The following is a 22,026-nucleotide window of genomic DNA, read 5'->3' as shown; positions in this document are numbered from 1 at the left end:
CTCTCCCCTAGGGGCAGCGGAAGCAGCAGCAATGGTGTCTCAGAACAAATGTCCTCACCTCAAAGTCCCTGGTATGTCAAGGTATTGATGCTGAAGAAGATGAGGCTGATAACAACTCCCATCACATTTTTCCTTAGCAAAAACAGTACTCTTCATTAAAATCTACTCAAATCTCCTGTCCACACACTTACAACACATTAAGGCTGCATGGAGCACACAGGATCAGTTGTGAGAGCTGAACACTCGCTGTTTGCTAAGCTTTGTGCACAAATATGATTAAGAGATGCCTACTAGATATTTAAACAGCCATTACACACTTTCGTATTCACTAAGTCTTTGTTTTTCCCCCAGTGCTAAAGTTTACAAAACAAGAAAGCAGGAGCCATCTTCCCACTGATGGCAATTGCTTCACAGGTGAACCTGCGCTATCAGCCCTGGGGTTTGCAAGTGGGAGGCCAGAAAAACAGCGCAGAAGCAAACAACTTGAGAACATGAGAAAAGTACTAAGGGCAGCATAGGTGAAAGGAACAGAGTTGGGCACGTGAAAGGCCAAAACTGCAAACAGAAGGCCACAATTACAAAGGCAATATGCCTTTCTTGGCTTGGGAAAATGGGCAATCAGATGGGCACAAAAAAAATCTCAGCACACAATGGCAATATGCTTACCTCCAGGGTGTGCCAGCTGAGATCAAGTGGCACACTGACACACAACAGCTGTACTCCATCACCAGATGCAAGACCATTTGAACATTACTTCACCTCATTCTGAAAAGAGTTGCTGACATTGAATATGTTAAGAGTGATCATTTAAAACAGATTTACATAAACAAGTGCAAATTGCTTACAATGGTGATCTGCTTTCAAATGGTAATATTTAAATTAACTAGTATATTGTCTGAATAAGGGGAGAAACCAAGAGCTTGCTCTTAGAACACATATTAGATACACGATCTCAACTATTACTCGGCTAAGCATGGCTTCATGTTCAGGCTGTTTTACCAGCCATGCAAATTGGCTAATGGCAGTGATTACACTGAAAAATAGGATTTTGTAGCTGAGTATTTGCCCTACCAAACAGTGTTATTGTGTTCCTAGTATCTGTTGCAGTTTCCATGGAAATAAATAGGAAGCACTACTTTTGAAGCAACCTACCTATCACTTCATCAGTGATGCTAGGTCATTACAAAATTGTACTATGCAAAATGCTACCATCTTTGGTAGTTCTTCACACAGCATTACACGAATAAAAGATCACTTATAAGCAACATATATAAATACTAGTGGCTCTAGAGCTCTATTTGCCATTCCTGTACATTTCCACATGTAACTTCTTCATTTTAGGCACTACCACAAAGGAATGTCTTTGACCTTGTAATTTGCATTTTTAGCTACAAAGCAATCAACTTATGACAGCTAGACTAGGTACAATAAATATAAGGCATTCTGAGATAGCTGCTTACTCAAATGTGTCCACATTATGCTCTCACACATTACTGGAGAAACAGAATCTAAACTGTAGCTCAGCATTTTTTCAGCTCCTTTAGAACCTACAATTTACTTTCATAAGTGACTGAAATAATCACAGCAGATCTCCAGAGGCTGGTTCCACACGCAGCACTGGTCTTCGCTAATTGCATGGGTGCTTTAGCATCTCTTTTACACAGATTCTTCTTTTTTGCTGACCACGGAGGAGGTGGGAGGAGGAAAGGACACCTTTGCTGTCTGCTTACAGAACTCCCTTGCAGTCAGAAGATTTTCAGCGTTACGACAAATTATTTCTTTTTTTTCAAATTAATTTGCAGGCAAGATCTTAGCCAAATCTAGCATGAACACTACAGTACAGTTTTGGATAAAAATATGGATAATGCTTTTAAGTGAAGTAAAAGAACATTCTGTAATACACTCTTGAGATCTGCAGCTTTTTCTGTACATAATACAGTAATTCCAGCCTGTACAGGATGTTCCTTACAGTGTCCCTTTTTTCTGATAACATATCAGTGCTTGTGTGAAGTGGGCAAAATAAGGGCAGTGTCTTTTAAAATACGTGCTCCTAAAAGGAACGTAGGCATGCAAAAGAAGCGCAAGTGGCAACAACCCACTGTAATTTTCTGATAACTGCCAGTCATACAAACAACAGTACTGGCCACGCGTCACATCCCAGACTTAACCTTCACAAGAGGCAGTAATGCATCTGCAAAAACCAGGCTGCAGCTAAACCAAACCAGCCAGGCTGTAACTTGTAGGAGAGTATTCATATTAAAAAGTGGGGAAAGCCAGAAGGCAAAAGAAACTCCTGATTCACAGTGATACAGTTTCAAAGGGGTTATACCTCTGAAAAGGCAAACCAGGCTACCTTCTCCTGCTCTAGATACTTCTTAAAAATACGTATGTTAAATGCAAAACAAAACAACAACAAAAAAAACACACTAGCTCCCTATTTTTCTACTTTTTCCAATTAATTCAGGTAGTAGCACTAGAAAAATTTTCAATCCTCACAGGACTTTCTTGTTTGTTCTACAGGATCAGAGAAATTATCTCGTTATGCCTTAAGCAATACAGATACACAACAAAAATAAAGCCTGCTGGAATCCAAATGTGAGCCAAGTGACAAAAGATTCATAGAGACAAATACAAGCAATGACAGGAGAAGCAAGATTGCCTCATATTCTTCCTTTTGAAGAAATTGTTGAGTTCTTGAATGGAATTGCTTTGACAGACAAGAAAATAAGTCAGGGGTTGTAGAGTAAAAAAAGTAGACAAAATCCAAAGCTTCCTTTCCCTCAAAATTAGTTTTTTCCCCCCAACACAGTTGGTAAAACACAAAGGCTGCATTTGTTAGGAAGTCCATCAGACTATTCACGATGGAGAATGTAAATTGCAGTGATGAGTACTGCAAGTGATGAAACACTTAAAACAGCAGCAAGTCTCAGCAGTCTCCCTCAGTGACAGCAAAGGGCTATGAGCAGATAGTAAGACAACAAAAAGCATTTCCTGCCGCCGCCATTTCAGCTTAACTTCTGCTTCTGTTAATAGCGTAGCTGCCATCTGCACTGCCGGGCTGATCTAATACCTTGTCATGAGAGGTTATATGTTCCTTTCCAGATACTTTTCCAATTCTGAATATTCTCTTCACTGCAATGTTTTTATGAAATCTGGCTGGCTCCAGGGCACAATTTCTTGACTCTGCTTCCAGCTACCAAATCCAAATCAAAGATGTAAAAAATGTAACAGCACTAATAGGAAATAAACAAACTGTACTGCTAAAGAGATAGCATTTGATCAGCAATGAGATGGAAAGGGGTACAACACAGTAATTGTTTCTCTGGTATTTCTGCTATTTACAAGCATACCAGCTGGTTCTTGCCCACTCTCTCAACATTTTAAGAACTCTTTCCTTGTCTCATACTGAGATAGTTAAGTGAAGGAAAGTTAACACAGAATTCCCAAGTCTCTGCACATGCAGATCAGCCGCTAACTTGGTCAAGGTCTACATCACATACCTCAAAATGCAGCCATTTACAAATTCTGTGATGGGGGGTGGCGGGAAAGTACAACAGGAAAACAAAACATTATTTTGATCGTTAAATTAAATCCTTAAATACATAAAGGATGCATATAAAAACTTTTGTTTTACCCACAAAACACTTCACATTGATAGGCCCACTAGTACACATACAATTTACTGTGTGTATAATCAATGAAAATTATATAAAGGAATATTATATGATCAAATAATATTAAGATGTTATAATAACGAAATAAGCAAGAGAGCTAGGCACAGCGAGACAAAGAGAATAAATAGAAGGCTTACCCGTATCGTGGGCTCGCTCAGGAAAGACCAGGGGAGTGGATCTTCCAAAGAGAGAGAGATCCTTCCCCAGTGGTAGTCAGCTCTTAAATGGGCCTAGGAGAGGTGCAGCCAGGCTCCACCCCTTCCTGCAGCACAGGTGAATTGCTTTCACCTGTGCTCCCAGGGCTGACTCATTGCTCGCCTCAGGTGATTAACCAGAGGTTCAGGCTGTGACTCAGCAGTTCCCATACAATGTGTAATCTCAGAACCACTTCTATAAGGAAATAGAATATAAAGAAAAAGTTTTTTATAATAAGCACACTGAAGCACTGAGCAGGTTGCCCAGAGAGATGGTGGATGCCCCTGCCCTGGAGACAACCAAAGTCAGGCTGGACCAAGCTCTAAGCAAACTGGTCTAACTGTAGCTGTCCCTGTTCACAATAGGGGAGGTGGGCGAGATGACATTTAAAAGATTCCTCCCAACTCAAATAAATTATTATCTTCATATTCAGATAATCAAAAAAGCGCAGTCTGTAGCTTACATTAGATAATGCAATTACAAGCTCATCTCCACGAACACGCAAGAGGACAGAAGCACAACAGCAGCAGAGGAGCCCCTGCCCGACCCTTCCCAGGCTGTGCTGGGGAGGCTCTCGGGGTCTCCTTTCAGACTGAGGCTGTAGGCCCTGGAGCCAGAAGGTCACTCTGGGATGCTGCGGATGGGCAGCGTGGCAGCACGCAACACCTGCGGGGGGGTTGGTAAGCACCAAAGGCAGAGAGATGGTTGGGGTTACTTTGGGGAAGAATAAATGAGTGCAGATCAATTCCCATACACTGGGCTGCTAAGAGAAGCGGATAAGAGCCACTTACAAATTGTAATCCGGTCGGCACGCTTGCTTCTCTGGCCCATGCTCTGCACCTGATCAGTACAATCCGTCCATTTGAGCAACCATAACTCACATTGAAAAACAAAGCAGACATGAAAAAGATAAACAGCAGTAATTTTCACCCTGAACAGTTGGTTTAACATCCTGAACATGTGTCATGCATAAAGACATTGCCTAACCTGCAGCACACACAAGGAACACTCCAGCAGACAGCATCACCAGGGCGTTGGGCACTTGCAGTTACAAACCACCACATCTGACAGATGCTCTTCCTGCCCTGCTTCCAAAACTTGGTGCAGCTCCTAGGAGGCCTTTGCCAAAGCCAGAGGCAGCACGGCGATCTCCATGGCAACAGACCCACAGCCATGCACACAAACCCCTCTTTCACTGACCCCAAAATTCAATTTTTCTCCAATAAAGAGCTGCTCTGCAGTACACCTGACAACACACAAAAAGCACAAGTACAATATTCCATGCAGACTTTACCAAGGATGCAAACTGAATTGGACTTACTGCTGCAGAGCCCATAATACCTGAGGCTTGGAACCACTCAGGAAAACATAGAGGATTTTACTGCTGCAATACTATTATGCTGAGAGATGTTATTATGTAATTATTATTACATACAAATATTACAACTTGTGTGATGCTTCTTACTAGATTTGCTTTTCTGACTCTTTTTACTGCACCTAACTTAAGCTATTCCATCTGTCCTACAACAAAGTAGATGTGCTATGTGACTGGTTTAGAAGGTTTCAGCCAAAAACAATTCCAGCTTTTCTCAGTCACCGTAGCAGAATCAAAACATCACCTTCCTTACCTTATTCCTGAGCCTTCTGTGTACTTTCTCCCCCCCCCCCTCCCAGATGATTACACCCATTTTGAAAACAGGAATATAATTTTCTGTTCTGGAGCTACTGCAGACAGCTCCCTTCTGTTCTGGAGCTACTGCAAACAGCTCCCTCACTTTAAAAATTTACTGCACCTCAGCCTTAAGCTTGTACCTGCAGTATTCTTTACTGCAAGATTCCCTTCTTTGCTCTTTATAGAAGAGGCTTGTGGAAACCTCACAGATTATTTATTTATGCTAGAATGCATTTACCAAAACAAACACATCACCTGGACTGTCAGTAAATTTAGCGTTGTACACAAAAAAAGATTAATGTCTTTACAAACTAGGTGCCATAAAAATCTCATTTCAATTTGCTTTGCACAAATGTCAAGGCAAACAGATAAAAATCAGCTTTGAGGGTATAGAGAGCACGAAGTCAAACAGCTGCTGAGAAATCGTCAGTAAGAAGGACAAACCTAAACCCTCTGAGAGCTCCTTCTGAACACCGTAGCCAGCAGGGGTTCACTTCTCACTTGGAAGTCTGATACTTGTTTCAAAACACATCATCTTCTCTCCAAGACCACCTCCCCGAGCATGCAGAGGAGACAAGGAGCTAAGTAACCAAATCCACAGCCTTCCAAAAAGCGCCCTAACCACCAAAGCTCAAATTGTATTGGTGCATCCTCAAGATTTCTTTCTATACTGTACCGATTTCTTTTGGTACAATACACATTCAGGAAGACAAAAGAGCAAGTAACAAAGAATCTTCTTCCTAAACTTCCATTGGCACTACAGAAATCTCTTCCTCATTATAGTAGCCATCTAGCAGTGTCTATTTTTTGTTGTTTTTTTTCCCCCCCGTCTGATTTTTTTTTTTTTTGAAGAAAATATGTAAATAGGTAAACCGTGGAAAAAATCTGCATTAAGAGACATAAAGCTCAAATCCTCACAATTACCATTCCCAATCATCCTTTCCCTTTTTGCAGAAGTATGAGAAGATGCTGCAGTCCAGTGCATTTCACCCAACAGTTTCCAGCCCTCTCAACCTAAGCTCGCTACTCATGCTGCCTACAAGTACTCTCTGGGGATCCTCTTCATTTCCAAGACCCTCTCCCAACACCTGCACTCAGCCACAGCCACATCCAGCAACCTTTCCCCACCAGAGCTCAGAAGCAATACTCCCTCTTCCTTCTGTTGAAGGTCTGGTTTCTTGGCTAAATTATTAGCGCCTGCAGACTGATTATCTCTAATGGAAAGAGATACATTTGCTTTATTGAGCAATATTGCTCTATTCCTATGATCACAATAAATTTCATCTCAAGAATCCTCTTTGATAAAATGGAAGCTATTAAAAACTGTATTGGCTTTGAAAAGGAGTCCTACATCACCTCAAGCCTTTAAAAGAGAGGGGGAAAGAGAGAGAAAAGGATATTTGATTTGTCATCCAGCACGTTACCTATTTAAAAGTCGTCGTCCACACGTATCCTTCTTTCAAACCAGAGACAGCTACAGTTTCTAAAAGCAGTAATTCCATATTCTCCTAAATCTAAAAACTACTAATTTTTCAGTTACCATCTTCAAATACTCTCTTTTCGTAAGCTGTTCACTCACTTTTGAATAGCAGCCAAGAATAAATTAGAGCTTCTTGTTGCTTTCTTTTCATGCTGAAAGAGGGTGACACAGGCTAACCAATTATTTGAATTTTAGAAATATAAATTTCTGATTAAAAATATTATTAAACATAAAAATTAAATAAGCAATCTATAAGTTGTGCTCCACCCCTCTGATTTCAGACAAAGATCTGAAGCCTCTATTTCTTCTGAAGGCAAGTGGCCTTGAGTGACACCACCTCCATTTGTGATTCCCTTTGCAGACCATCTGCGTTACTGAAACGTATCTCGGTGCTATTTGTAGTCTTACCATGCTGTAGTCAATCCTCACAACACAGTACGTATATTCAAACTGCCTGAGATATGCACCCTCCTGCTTCCCCCCACCCCAGAAAAAAGTGAGATTACAGCACAAGCTTTATCTCACTACATGATCCTCAAGATGAGAGAACAATTGAGAAACTCTAGAATGCACCGGCTTACACACATCTTGGACAGGGAGCAACAGAAAACAAAAACCAAACACTTTCCTAGGGCAAAATAACAGAACTGTGGGCCAGAACGCCTCTCAAATGGCGGAAATTTCCTTACCTTAGGGTCCTCTTATCTGCAGCATCAGCACAGGAGCACTCCCTGTCCCTGGGCCCATGTGCACAGCAGATGCACCTACCAGCCCACCAGGCACTACAGGTGAAGTGACAGGTCTCACCTTCCTGAGCTGTTGGTCTCTGCCAGACAAGTCATAGACTTACCTGCGACAGGAGACAACAGAATATGGTCCCTTCTTGTAAGTTCCTGAACTTACTGGCTTCTCAACATGATCTGTGAAGACAAGTCCCATTCATCCACAGCACAGCTATGTGGAAGTCAGCACAGTGAGAGTTCTGTCTGTAACAGTCAGTGCCCTGCATGTCAGTAACGATGATCACAAGTCATATCAGAGCTGGAGACAGACTGTTCTCCAGCAAGATGAACTAACTTCCCGTGGGCACGGGAGCAATACAAATTCTCCCTTTCTGCCACTGGAACTGTCTTGTCAGTCCTCTTTGAAATAAATCCCTACAAGATCACTAACCTCCTTTTTAGCTTAGAAATAAAAGAGCCCCATCAGAACTTCACTCCTATTCAAAGAGTAGTAAGTTTAGAAATTCCAGAGAAAAAAATAGTGCCTTTATTATCAATTTGTATCACTGACATTAATCTGATATTACAGCAGTAGGCAGCAGTAGAACATCATGAAGTGGACAATGAGCAAAAAAGTTCAAAAAATCCAGAGACAGGCAGATTAACTTAGAGGATTTGCTCCAGTTCTGTTCAGAGCTGGTAGATCAAAGGCCAGAAAGTACCATTAGTGTAAGTGCTGCCATTACCAGCCTTGGAGCTGCAAAGAAAAATAGCATTAACAAGGCCTTCTAGTCTCTCACAGACTTTATTTACCAAATGCAGGAGCTGAGATACACAAAAAGCACGTGCAAAGTATTTTCACTTCCACCCAGAAATTCATCAACTCGTAGCCAGCTAGGACAGAATAGGCTTGCAAGTCTTGAAGCTATTGTAAATCTCTCCTTTATACAAGTAAGCTGAGATGCCAGTCAGGAACTATAAATTGACCAAATTCCTCTATCCACCAAAATCTCCCATTTGAAATCTCATAACACATACCAGTGACAACTATGAAATTCCCTTCAAAGATGCACAGAACTATAGAAACCAGTACTATTATTATTGCTGCCAGAGAAGAACATTTTGATTACCTTGTCCTTTACAGACACCATGAAATACCACTACAGCACCATCTTCTCACAAAAACAAGCAAAGTTAACAGGAATTCCTCCTACTGTTAGAAGTCTCCCTATGAGTCTCACAGAAATGCCTTCAATAAGAAAGAAAAAAAAAACCCATGTATCTCTCTCATGACAGTCAATAGCTATCACATCCTCCTGCAGGCCAAGATCCCAAATTAAAATTCACAGTCTCAACTTCAGTTCTCTCTTCTTGTAGGATCTGGACCTCTCTGAACTTCAGACTGATGCTCATGTCAGTATTCATCACCGATGCTGAGGCACATACATTTGCTCCCTTTCATGCTGGACACAAAAATATTATTTTCCTTTTAAAAGGGCCGTGCAATTTTATCCATTACCAAAGCAGCTTAGCACACACTAAGGATGTGCGATGCACAAGCCCAAATCACACATCCTCCCTATAATAATGAGAGTGTCCCTCACCTCATGCTTAGCAGAAGGAGAAAACATGGCTCCTTTTGAAGGGTTTCCTCTCTGCAAGGAGGAATTTGAGACTCACTGAAAAAAAAAATGTTGCTCAAGAGACGTTTCAGAGGCAAAAAAGAGGAGAGACACCATGATTTCCTCTCTAGCTTTGCTCTAAGACAAGCTTTGGGAAGCTACCGATCAACATCAGCCTCCCTGCAGCTGATCTGCAGATAAAGCCCCTTATAACAGGCCCAAATCAGAGCCTGTCTCTCAAAAGCAAGCTGCAGGAGTGCCAAACCCTTGACTTACAGTCAGTCTGGTGAAATTCAGATATTTGGCTGGTTTGGTTTACTTTTCTTCATTTTATTATGAAGCCTCCAAGCCACTGACAGCTTAATTACATCAGTGTCTATGAGGATCCACTGTCATGGAAGTAAGTCCAGAGATACGATCTAAATAGATATCCTTAAGGCTCACAGCCCAGAAGACAAAGAATAAGAACTGAAAAATAGGCTTTTCTTGTCCAGTAGTGTTTAGGACACTGTTGACACCACTGGGGACAGGCTTGCTAACCTCACCTACTGTTTGCTGGCTGTCATCTTGTGCCAGGCACTAACCAACATGCTGCAACAAAAACATTTTTACACATTACCTACACACAAAATAGAGGGGGGGAAAAAAAAACAACAACCAAGAACCACAATTACCCCTTCTGGTAAGAGGAATCAGTGAGGTCAAACCACTCTGCAATTGGCAGCAATGACCAGTACATCTCTCACAGAGCAAACCCAGAGCTCAGCAGTGTTCCAAGACAATGCTCATCGTATTTTTAGAAAGAAAGAAAGTAGGTGATACAAAATACTATCAAGCGGAAATAAGTAGCAGAATGTATTACTGCAACCACACAAATTGATTTTAGCACTACTCAAAATCAGACAAAACCAAAACATTGACAACAAGAGGCCATGGCCATCAGCAAAGACCTATTGACATTGCCCAGGAGAACTGAGGGCATTGGTAACTACTTCCAATGCCATCAACAGCTGCAGCCTTCCTCACTGCTTCCGCAAGCAGTGCTAACCTGACTCATCAAATGGGACACCACAACTTCGTTTAGTAGGAAACGCACACCTGTTCCTAACAGCACACTGTAATCACCTTGTAGAAACGTGAAGCAGCAAGTGCACCCATCTGCACGGCTTCATGAAGTTACACGGAACACAGCAGTAGTTCACTACCACGCATCGGAAGCGCGCGATTCCGTACTGGAGGACAGCAAGCAGGTAAGCCAGCACGCCGCTACACTTGCTTACAGCGGGAAGCGCTTCCCAAAGATTCGTGTGCGGTCCGCAGCACGCAAGTGCTGAATCACCGTAGTATTAAACAGATACTCAGTAAAACTTTGCTAAAGCACTCCACACGCTTTCCTATGAAAATAAGAACCGGTCCCATTACAGTTGGGAATAAAGCTATAACCGATTTTCCCCGTATATATTCCGATAGGAAAGCAATACACAGAACGCTCTGGTTTCCACTTGTGACGAGCACCTCGTCTTTCGGAGCGATCACTGGCACAGACGGGAAACCCGCCAGCCATCCCAAGCCGCAGACCTGCGGACGGCAGCGCCCCGCGAGCAGTCAGCGCGCGGCCAACCACGGCCCCGGCCGCGGCGCTGCCCGCACTCACCCAGCAGGGAGCCCACGAAGATGACGAGCTGCGCGGCGGTGGCGAAGTGTCGGTATCCGGGCTCCCCGCCGCGCTCCGCGCCGCCCCAGGGCCCGGCCGCGCTGCCGTTGCCGCCGCCCCACGGCATCTGAGTGGCGGTCCCGTTCCTCGCCCCCAGGGCGACGGCGCGGAACGGGGCGGGCTCGCTGCCGTTCAGCGGAGCCCGACTCGCGCCGTGCCCCATGGCGAGGCGTCCGCGCCCCGCGCCCGCCGAGCCGTTCAGTGAGCGAGCGGAGCGCGGGGGCGAAAACGCGGCGCTGCGGAGGGAGCCCCGGCTCTGCCCCTCGGAGCCACCGTCACCGCGTTCCTGCGTCCCGGGAAGCAGGCTCGGCTTCTCGCGCTCCTGCCCTGCGAGTCGCTAAGGCCAGAAAAGAGAAGGGGGCCCCGCCGCGCCGTCCGCCGTCCCATGCTTCTCGCCTCGCGGCGTCCGGCGCCTCTCAGCGGGGAGCGCGGACGGGGAGGGTCCCTACGGCGGCTCCCCGCCGGCCCCGCCCGCTCAGCACGCGCGGCCGTCCGCGAAAGTTACGGGAGCCCGCGCCCGGCCCCGGAGCGCTCCGCTCAGCCCCCGCGGCGGCGCCGTTCCGCAGCCCCGAGCGACGCGGCGCGGCTCTCCGCCCGCGGCCGGCCCGCTACCCGCCTCCATTCTGCCCGCGCTTTCGACGGCGGGCGCGGCCCCGCGCGCCGCACGCGGTCGCCCCCACCCCGCGCCCGAAGCGCCGCGGCGCCGCTCCCCCCGTTCGCAGGGAAAGCGATTTGTTTGCGGGCTCCGAGGCGAGGAGCACGCGAGCCTCTAAAGAACAAACGCAGCCCCGCACCAAACGCAGCCCGCATCAACACCTCGCCAGCGGCGGGCGGCAGCCGGCGGCCGAGCTCCCGCCTCCGTCGTGACGTGGCGCTGCGGAGCGGCCGGAGCTGCCATGTTGGGGGCAGCGCGGCGGACGGCGGGGGCTGCCGGCGCCTCACGTGGCGGGTTGGGCGCCGTGCCGCGTTCGACACGGGGTTCCCACAGGAAAATAAAACAGGGGAGCGCCGCCGCTCAGCGACCCTGCGGGCGCTGCCAGGAGTAGAGGAACAGAGCAGAACCAGGTTTTGCTGGGTACTGACGTCGCGCTGCAGACGCAGCAGTTATGAGTTGCAATCCCAAGCGGTACCCTGAGACCTGGGTTTGAATTAAAAAAAAAAGAAAAACAAAGACAAGGTCTGCACGTAAAGGAGTTTTTCAGGACAGGCGGAAACCCACGAAGGCTACCCTGCAGGCAGGTCCCTCCTGAGGCGGCCCGCTGACAGGAGCCGCCCGTACGAAGCGCGAAGCAGGCAGGGACTGCTGGACCCCTGCTTGCTGCGTGCCGGCGCATACGGATACGGCGGGGAGCGCAGCCGCTTCGGGCCCGCAGCGCAGCGAGGACGGGCTCCCCGGCGCTGCGCGGGGGGTCAAAGGCTGCGGGCCTGGCTCGCACCGCGCATCCGAGCCCGCGGCCGCCGGCCCGCCCCACGCTCCCCGCCCCGCCGCCGGGGCCGCCGCTCCGGCCCCTCCTCCCGGGGGGCGCGGCCGGCAGCGGGCCGGCGCCGCTGGGAGCGTGGCAGCGCCGCGGGCCGTCCGCCCGCCTCCCGCCCCCCCCGGGGAGCTGACATGGCCCGGGCGAGCGGCGCGCGGCAGCCGCCCGCGGAGGTGGCCGCGGAGCCGCCGGAGAGCTACCAGCTGCGGCAGGAGAACGAGCTGCAGGCGCTGGAGTCCATCTACGGGCAGGACTTCCAGGATCTGCGGCGGAGCCAGGCCTGGAAGGTAGCGAGCGGCGCGCCGCGGCCGAGCGCTGAGGGCCGCGCTCCCGCGCTTCGGCTTCGGGCACCGGGCGCTCCTCGGCGCGCTCCGTCCGATCCGCGCGGGGTGCCGGGCGCTGCTGCCGCCGGGCGGGGCCAGGCCGTACGGAGCGGGGCCTGCTGTCCGCCCGCCGCCGCGCTCGTCCTCTGGGCTGACGCAGGCGTAATTAACGCTCTGCGTGTAACGTGCATTTTAATTAATTGCCAGCTTCAGAAAAGCTGCCTTTGAATTCTTTTATTGGCTGAGTAATTACGGGCTGCCTAACTCATCCCGTCGGTGCACGTGTTGCTGAACTGTGTAGGTTCCGTGCTGGGGCTCACTGGAACGGGGCCGTTTCCATCACAACCTCTACTTTCACTTTGTAGTATTGTTTTTTTTTCCAATTATTGCCAATTGCTCGAGTCTGCTATGCAGTACTTTCTTTTCATCTCCCTTCCCTGCCCACAGTGTCTTCTTGCGAGTTTTTTTTCCAGCTGCATTTGGTGGCACAGTTTTCCCATAGCTGGAAGTGCCACTCGCTTATGTCACCTCCCCGTAACTTCACTGCTGCTGTCATCTGTTAGCTGCCTTTGGCTTTGGTTCCTGCAGAACATCATGGCTAATACTGTTTTTTCTGCTGCCCATGTGAAGCTAGAACTCTTGCAGAAACTTCTGACTTATTGGGGTGGTGGTGGCATTTGATGCTAGCAGTGCCACTAACTTGCTGCATTTTCATAAGCATGCCTGCTCTCTGTCCTTACGAAATTTGTGTGTAACACTCTTGGAAATGCAAAGTAGAGGGGATACCAACAGTCTATTAAGCTGTTCTCATATTTGTGATGTTATTTCCTTCCCTGTTCCCTGGTGGGAAGACTGGTCAAAATTTTGTTTAATGCCAAAAATAAAAAATATAAACACAAAAATTTACTGTTCGTTTGGCTGCACAAGATGCAATTTCACGGTCTGTTGTCATGTTGGAAAAGAAAATGCTGACTGATATTTGTTAGTGATCTAAAACAAAAACGAAGCAATTTCAGTCGTACATTGAATGTGTTAACTTGGGATATTTCATAAGTAACCTGTCCAGGTGTCTTAACTTTTACTTGCAGAGGAGGATTCTCATATAAAACTTCCTTTCTGCTCAGTCTGACTCATCTTGTTGATAAGTGCTCTTATCTAAAGAAGTTCCCAAATGTGTTGGATAAGCTGTTGTAACGAACCAGTTCACTCTCATTGAGCAGTATCAACATTAATGTATTATTCTCACAGTTTGGGTGGTCTGACCTGAATTCTGCTATAATAATGGGTGGGAGACGTGTGCAGTAATTCCTGCTTTCATTATAGCAATAGAAATGAAAACAACGATGAAAAAACCCTTTTAAATCTAAAGCTTCGTTTTCTGTTATAGGTACGACAGCCTCCGGAAATTAATTTAGTTCTGCATCCTCAGGGATTGACTGGTGATGATGAGGTGTACGCCAAAGTTGATCTCTGGGTCAAGTGCCCGCATACTTACCCTGATACGTGAGTGAACATTAAGATAGAATTTTTTTCTTTTTTCTCTGAGCATTTATTTGTTTTCATGTGCATTGAAAAAACATGTAGTTTCATTCTTATTCTTGCTTTCTTCATGTCAGTATTTGTTCAGGCTGTGGTATTTTTAAATAGGCAACTGTAATTCTTTCACCTGAATTGGATGTGGTTTCTTGTGCAATAAGGACAGGCGTGCCTGTCAGCATCTTAGTGCCTCTGGAGACTTCTCCAGTCCATGATTTATTCTGCTTGGAGAAGGACTTATCTTTTATTTTTGAAACACTCTTTTATCCTATTTGTAGCTGATATTCGTGTTTTGAGCTCCACGGAGAATGTAAAAAGAATTGCTAGAAATGAGCACTTCCTGTGTTTTGGGTTAGCAGATGCGTTTGGAGTGAAGTACTGCCCTGCAACCACTGAGGAAAATGTTCCCCTCAGTCCCTATGTCACTGGCCGTGTCCACAGCATTACAGCCTTTAGCCCATCTGTTTTTGCTGAGGGCCCTGAGCAGCATACAAGGGAAGCACTATTTGTAGCCAGGCGGTGGATCAGTTGTGCTGGGTAGCACAGGGCACAGCAGCCCCTCTTGTTTTATTTTTGTTTCTTTTTAGTTTAAGTTAGCATAGCTATGGATGTCTCACTTATTCCTGTTATTGCACCTTTCTTTTTAGTTTTTGTCACCTGTATAGTGGGGATAAATCAATTTTAGCCATCTCAGTATTATGCTAGTAGTATTTGTAAAGCACTTTTATATAAATTACTAACAAAGATTGGAATTGTGAGAGACTGCAGGGGTTTCCTTGCAAGTTCTTCTGTTATGTGTAACTGACAAGTATTGTGCAGCCGGAAATTGATGAGTATAAAATAGTATCTCTGGCTTTATTCTGTGTTATATATTTAATACTTATGTACTGCTTGTTGACCACTAACTAATTGCCAAGTGACGATGAACTCCATTCCTTTTCTATCGTTGATCTTTTTTTTTTTACCAGCCCTCTGTATCTCATATAGCCTTTTACACTCTCTCCACCTCTCTTCCTGTTCCTTCCCCTTCCCTTTTCCTCCTTTTACTTTCTTTTTTTTTTTCTTTATGAGGACTTTCTTTATGTTCTGTTGCTGTCTCCCAGTGTTCCTGAAATACAACTGAAAAATCCCAGAGGCTTGTCTAATGAGAAAATAAATGAGTTGAAATCCAGACTAGCTGAACTGGCAAAAGAGTGCTGTGGAGAGGTAAGAACTTTTCACATCCTTGAGAAATGCACCGTTGTACTAAATAGTTCTAAAAAAATGTATCTGTAATATAAGGAAATGCATCCAGATTAAAAGTCTGACTTACACCTTTGCGAAGAATGTTTCTATTAAATGAAAGTTCCAAGTATGAACTCTTCAGTCTCCTATTGCAGTGGGTGGCAGCCCTGCCTGTGGCAGGGGGATAGAAAAGGATGTTCCCTTCCAACCCACGCCATTCTATGATAATGCATATTTAAATAAGGTGAATAATGTAAGACCTTAGGTATTGGAGATGCAGTGGTCTGCTAGTGCTGTGCACTCCGTGCTGTAACAGAGGAATGCTTCTACATCAATAAAGCCTAAGTCCTCACCGGTCAATCAGTCGTCAGTACATACCTAGCAAATCGTGTGGCCCTTTCAGTGCAGCTCTTATTTTAGTTGTTGTAGCTTTATGAATGTGGAATGCCTTAAGTGGCTTTAGAGTTCTAGCTGTGGGGCTAGATTATAGAAGAAGGATTGGATTTCACGTTAGCAATGAAGTAAGTGACTACTCAGTAATAATAGTAGTAGTAGGTACAGTGATAGACAAGTGCAGAGGATTTATTCTGTTATAGTTGATATGTCTTAAACGTGTATCTTTGCAAGTAGAAAGATATCCCTAAGAGAAGACAAGAAAAAGGATTTTGCGTAGTGGGAAGGGGGAAGGTGCTTGAAAGCTCTCTGACAGTAATTTTCACCATCTGCTACTGTGGTCAGGGACTTTTGTGCCACAGTTCATTAATGAGTAGATCTGACAAAAATAATGGAAGTACTTCAAGTAAGTAACAAATCAAACAGTCACACCTCACTGCTGTATTGTTTTTCCAAACCGGGTATCATTTTGCTATGTTCTTTGAATTAGATTGAGCTCTGCTTGCCATTCATATTTATTTTTTTCAGGTGATGATATTTGAACTTGCAGGCTACGTACAGTCATTTCTCAGCGAGTATAATAAACCACCTTCCAAGTCCTTTCATGAAGAAATGCTAAAAAATCATAAAAAAGAGCAAGAAAGGCTGGCGCAGGAGGAATTGCGTAGGGCACAAGAAGTTAAGAGAAGAGAGGAGCAGGAGGTAAGAGAAATTGAAATGTGAATAACTCTGTATTGTTTATTTTAACAGTAAAGATTTTGGAAATTCTCCTGCATTGCCATGAGTTTTAGGGAATTATTAATTTGTCAGAGCTGTCAGCATCAATAGGTACTTCATGAACTGTCTGCTGCTTCTACTGTAACAGCTTACTGATGACTTTTTAACCCTGAGAAGTACTACTGCCTGAAAAAAAACTTGTTGATTAGTGATCCTAAGAAAACCATTTATGAGGCAGGTCCTAACAAAAGTCTGAGTAAATGTATATATTGGGTGTGTTCCACCTTAAACGAGGAAGCAGCAGCCAGGCAGATAGGTAATTCTACCTATTCGTTCACCATAGGGTGACTGCTGTATTCACTGTAACAGGCTTCTCTAGAGACCAGCATGTTTAAGCCAGCATGTCTTAAGCTAGAAAAACATATTTATTGTGTCCTAGAGTTGAGGAGATTCATGTAGGTCACACAGACACTTCTGATGTGAAATCACACTGTGGGAATATAGGCAGAATAGCTATTATTTTATTTCTCAATAAATGTGCTGTGTTTGAAACTTTGCTGTTGGGTGTGCTAGTAGAAGTCACTTTCTTTTGTTTACGGCTCCATTCGCAATTCATGCTTTTTTTTCTTAACTTCCTCAGAAGAGTTAATTTGACTTCTGTTTTGGTTTTTGTTTTGTTTGTTCTTTGTTTTTTGTTTGTTTTGTTACTTTGTTCTTCTGAGATCTGTGAATACTCTCTAGTACCTTTGAAAAGTCAATGTGCTAGATTTTTTAACGGGCTAAGATTAGCAGATACTGTTTTTACTGTTGCATGTCTAACAGCACTGAAATTCATTTCAGCAACGTGAAATCCTTAATGAGATTCAGAGACGGGAGGAAGAGAAAAGAGAAGAAAGAAAAAAGAAAGAAATTGCCAAACAGGTATTCTTTCTGAGCATTGCAACACCTTTTTTTTTCTCTTTCCATCACTGTTGCACATATTTATAGAATTCTGAGAGAATTTCCTGATTGAATTTTCTGAACATCTTTCCTTTTTACTTATCCAGTTCTTCTAAGAGACCTAAGTTAAGATAGCATTTTCTGTTCCTTGTTACATGAAATTTATTTCTGAAATAAAATTAAATATAAGGGAAAACAGTTCATGCTTTTTTCTATCTTTTTAGTGCACTGGGATGGATATTTTCAAACATAGAGAATAAAGCTAGTTTGGTAATGTGTTCCCAGTTTCATTGCAAAGCACCTTTACATTCTCACCCACAGACAGTAATGCACTACTTGAATCTCAGCATTTCTTCCTCAGTCTTATCTCTAAAGGATGTATTTTCCCTGGGACCTGATGACTTCATAGCATACTAGTCAGGTGTACCCACAAATTTTGAGGATAGGAGCTGTTTATGTACTTACTTGGTATTTTTCCTGATCTTTAGGAGCGTCTGGAAATTGCTGCTCTGGCAAGTCAAGAAAATTCTCACAGGAGAGATACATCAGGGTACAGAGTTGCTTCCAATTTTAATGGGAACTGTTTGGAACATGGAGTGAATAATAAACAACGCCCAAATTCAGTTGGGCGTTCAAAGTATGTATGGCAATTTGCACGTGAATTTGTTATCATGATTTGTATTTGGCAGTTGTTTCTGTACAGTATAGATAGTCCAGAAATCTCTTTTCCTATGTCCTTGCTAATCTTAGTATACTAAAGTGAGATGCTGTCTGTGCTTGAGGAAAAGGACAGATGTCTTAAAAGTTTGTTACTGTACTTAAATCCAGAACACATGCAGTGCGCTTATATTAACTTTCCAAAAAACTGTTCATACACTGTCTAACTTTTTTTACAAAGAAGGGCATAAAAGCTGAGTTGCTTCCACTGACAATGATGAAAATAAGCAAAAATGCTATAGAAGCATTCTGGTACCATATTTGTAGAGTTAAGCAAAAGCTGGCATTTAGTTTTCTGAGGTCTGTCTTTACAAGAACAGTGATGCCATTTCTTTGTATGCTTATGAGGCCTGAAATTTTGCCTGCTAGGAGTCAAACTTTCAGAAGATTATTTTGGACTATATAAATTTCATAAATGAATTATATTTTAATTCGGAAAGCCAAATGCTTTCTTTATATGTCTTTCTTTATATACAGTACTGATGAGAATTGACAATTCCTATGTATGTGGGGTTTTTTCTTTTTTTTTTTTAAACGGTATTTTGACTGAGCTTCTACTTCACTCTTTATGTACTTTTGTGATTTCTATACTGATAGAATCAAAGTAGATTGTATCAAGAAGTAATGGAGGTTGGTTTGGGATAGTGGTCTGGAGTTCTTTCTGATCTAATGTGCAGCTCCATATGTGCACGTATGAAGGTTTGGAATGTACCACTGTTTTTTTTTTATTTTTTTTTTCCCAAAGTCTTCCCCTTCTTGGAGGATGGATTTGAGGAGTAAAAGCAAACAGGAAACTCATTTTAAGTAGGGAAATATAATTGAACTAAAGCTGGAATTAACTGCTCAAAATTGCAAGTGTTTGCTTGTTGTTACATTTTGAACTATAATACAAGTCAAGTCAAACTTGCAAATTTTGCAGAGCAATATTATGATAGTAGTAGTCATTACTACTATTTTCCAAACTGAAAATGTTGTCCTGAGCTGTAGAAGTTTTAAAGTTTGGATTGAACTCCTTGCCAATCATTTTCCTGAATTTGAATGTAGAGACTGAGTGTAATTTGGTGTTGCTTATCAAATGCTCAGTTGCTATTCAGATGTTTATGTTTATGCTATCTCAGTGTCTTTGATGGATGTTATTGTTGGATGCAAAAGGGCCTGAAAGCTAATCCTGTTACAGAAGTGATATCTTTAGGAGCTAGAGACTGTAAGAAAAGTATCTTTTTGATACAGTGAAAAATGTTACGTCTAAATTGCAGGCGAGAACGCCAGTTTTCTGTTGGTAATAATGAAGAGTCCCCTGGAAATTATGAAGTTCTGAACTTCAGCACAAGTGGTGCTGGGCAACTTACTGTGCATAAAGGAAAATGTCTAGGTAAGCAAAAATAATTGCAGTTTGGCATACCGTTCTGGTAGGGGTAGAACTTGAACCGTGCTGGCAGGTAGTACAAAAAGAGAAGATTGTTGTGGAAAGTGAAATGTCACAGCCAGAAGTGGTAGGGAATAATAGAAAAAAAGTTACTTTTTGATGAATTTTAAAAATTTTCCTAAGATTAATGTTAGTAAAAATTTACTTTTCCAGAATCAATTACTTAACTGAAAAGCTGTACCACAAAACTTGCCTTCTCAAAATTCTACATTATCTTCATAGCTAAAATAATCCTAGAAACAATCTGATTTTAAATTTAAATAGTAAGCTTGTCAGATACGCGTGGCCACCAAGCAAGAAGTCCTCTTAACTTTCAGTAATGTGAAACCAATGATAAGAACAGGGAACAGTATTCAGTTACTGAAATTTGAAATTCTGTAGACGTGCAGCAGTTTTTGCCAATATGCTATAGTTTTCTCTATTGCTAGTTTACTTTGTCTGCATAGCATTCATATTCATCAGAGATCTTTTGCAGGTCACATATAGGTACAGATTTTGTTCAGTTGCAGGTAGGCTTGCAATTCTCAGATTATAAAAACCAGTCTGTCTCTAGCTTTTCCAGAAGCTCCTGCTAGGCCTTTAGGAGAAAATAAGCTGTGTTCCTCTTTTTCTCCCTTTGTGTTTAGGCAAGGATGAACAGCTTGGTAAATCAGTCTACAATGCCTTGGAAACTCACAGTGGAGATTTTGTTTTAATATACGAGTGGGTTCTGCACTGGCAAAAAAAGATGGGAAAATTTCTTACAGCACAGGAAATAGAAAAAGTAGAGAAATGTAAGAAACAGGTAATGCCTATTTCTTGTATTTGGCTTCATAAAGTTTAGATAAGTTTCAGTGATTTTGTTGAATTTAATAATTTATGTTGAGAGGGTGGTGATGAGCCTCACAATGTTACTGTTCAGAGGATTTACACCACAGAGGAAGTTGAATATGTTGGGGTGTTTAGGAGTGTATGTAAAATACAAATGAAAGATAGTGTATTTGTACGTATGCATTTATAAAATAATAGCATAATATTAAAATTCTGAAGGAAGAGGAAATCAAACATACCTGACAGAAACCAAAGTTATTCTTGCTCCTTGTCGACAATGCTTCAATATGTTGGAGAGGTATTTCTGTGCATATGATCTATTTTAGTAACTGTGCACTCGTGAAATATGACACAATGCACGTTATGTTGTTTTTCTCTTAACAGCTTCAGGGTGCAGAGACCGAGTTCAGCTCACTGACAAAGCTAAGTCACCCAAACATAGTACATTACATATGTATGAACTTGAAAGAACGGGAGGATTCAATTGTGGTGGACATTTTAGTGGAGCACGTAAGCGGTTTCAGCCTTTCCACATACTTGCACAAAGAGACTCCAGTTCCGACTGAGCAGTTGCGCCACTATGTGAGCCAGATTTTGTCAGCTCTTGACTACTTGCACAGTAATTCAGTAGTGCACAAAGTTCTTTGTGCTTCCAGTATCCTGGTAGATGCTGAAGGAAACGTCAAGGTGACCGACTACAGCATTTCCAAACGCTTAGCGGATATCTGCAAAGCAGATGTTTTTGAGCAAACCAAAGTTCGTTTTAGCGAGGATTCTCTTCCCAACAAACCTGGAAAAAAAGGAGATGTCTGGAGTCTGGGCTTGCTTCTGCTTTCACTCAGCCAGGGCCAAGTAACCAAGGAATATCCAGTCGCTGTTCCTAATAATTTACCTGCTGACTTCCAAGACTTTCTGGAAAAGTACGTGTTCGCTGCATTCCTTTATCTTTCTCTTTGATTTGTTTTTTTTTTAAAGACTTGATCCATGTTTCCTGGTGTCACTAGTCAAAGGTTTTAGAGAAGAGGCATTCTCTCTCTAGGATCATGCTGCTTATCTGGGATTCAGGAGAACAGGTGTGGTGGTCTCTTCTGCTCTGTTCTGCCACCAGCTTTGTGTGTCTCTATGGATAAGCCATTTAGTCTCTCTTGGCCTCTGATTCCGTCAGAATGATAAAGGTGATCATTTTTTAAATATAAGGAGATCTGTTTGAGCATTTTGGCCCAATACAGAATAGTTCTTTCAACAGTTCTCTTTTTGCTTTGCTAACAGATGTGTTTGCTTGGAAGATAAGGAAAGATGGACTCCTCAGCAACTGTTACAACATAGTTTTATAAACATTCCTCGAATGAAAGTACCTGTAGCAGAAGAAAATCTAGATGGTGAGAAA

At 43.5% G+C, this 22,026-nt stretch overlaps 2 protein-coding genes across 21 annotated transcripts in view; one reads left to right on the top strand and one right to left on the bottom strand.

Moving 5' to 3' along the window:
- GPR176 (G protein-coupled receptor 176) overlaps positions 1-11,620 on the bottom strand; it is a 31,944-nt gene extending 20,324 nt beyond the window's left edge. For 3 of the 17 annotated variants that reach the window (XM_090141211.1, XM_090141212.1, XM_031593708.2), the window contains exons 1-2: positions 3,812-11,013; positions 667-765 (exon numbers count right to left, since the gene is read on the bottom strand). Coding sequence is in view for 2 of the 17 variants with exons in the window: in XM_031593707.2 (XP_031449567.1) it covers positions 11,020-11,242 (223 nt within the window). In the remaining 15 variants the exon portion in view is untranslated. The other 14 variants (XM_090141217.1, XM_031593710.2, XM_031593711.2 and 11 more) reach the window with 12 other exon arrangements.
- Positions 11,621-12,651: 1,031 nt separating this feature from the next.
- The window catches only part of EIF2AK4 (eukaryotic translation initiation factor 2 alpha kinase 4), a 32,465-nt gene continuing 23,090 nt past the window's right edge, over positions 12,652-22,026 (top strand). For all 4 annotated transcript variants that reach the window (XM_031593704.2, XM_090141195.1, XM_090141196.1 and 1 more), the window contains exons 1-10: positions 12,652-12,841; positions 14,265-14,380; positions 15,517-15,619; positions 16,559-16,732; positions 17,588-17,668; positions 18,175-18,323; positions 19,660-19,775; positions 20,456-20,613; positions 21,024-21,559; positions 21,909-22,018. In XM_031593704.2, coding sequence (XP_031449564.2) covers positions 12,689-12,841; positions 14,265-14,380; positions 15,517-15,619; positions 16,559-16,732; positions 17,588-17,668; positions 18,175-18,323; positions 19,660-19,775; positions 20,456-20,613; positions 21,024-21,559; positions 21,909-22,018 — 1,696 coding nt within the window. In that variant the 5' untranslated portion in view covers positions 12,652-12,688. The remainder of the gene's footprint in view (positions 12,842-14,264; positions 14,381-15,516; positions 15,620-16,558; positions 16,733-17,587; positions 17,669-18,174; positions 18,324-19,659; positions 19,776-20,455; positions 20,614-21,023; positions 21,560-21,908; positions 22,019-22,026) is intronic.

Source organism: Phasianus colchicus, chromosome 5 (assembly GCF_987193195.1).
Source record: "Phasianus colchicus chromosome 5, bPhaCol1.hap1.1, whole genome shotgun sequence".
NCBI lineage: Eukaryota > Metazoa > Chordata > Aves > Galliformes > Phasianidae > Phasianus > Phasianus colchicus.
This window is presented reverse-complemented; position numbering and strand designations above follow the sequence as displayed.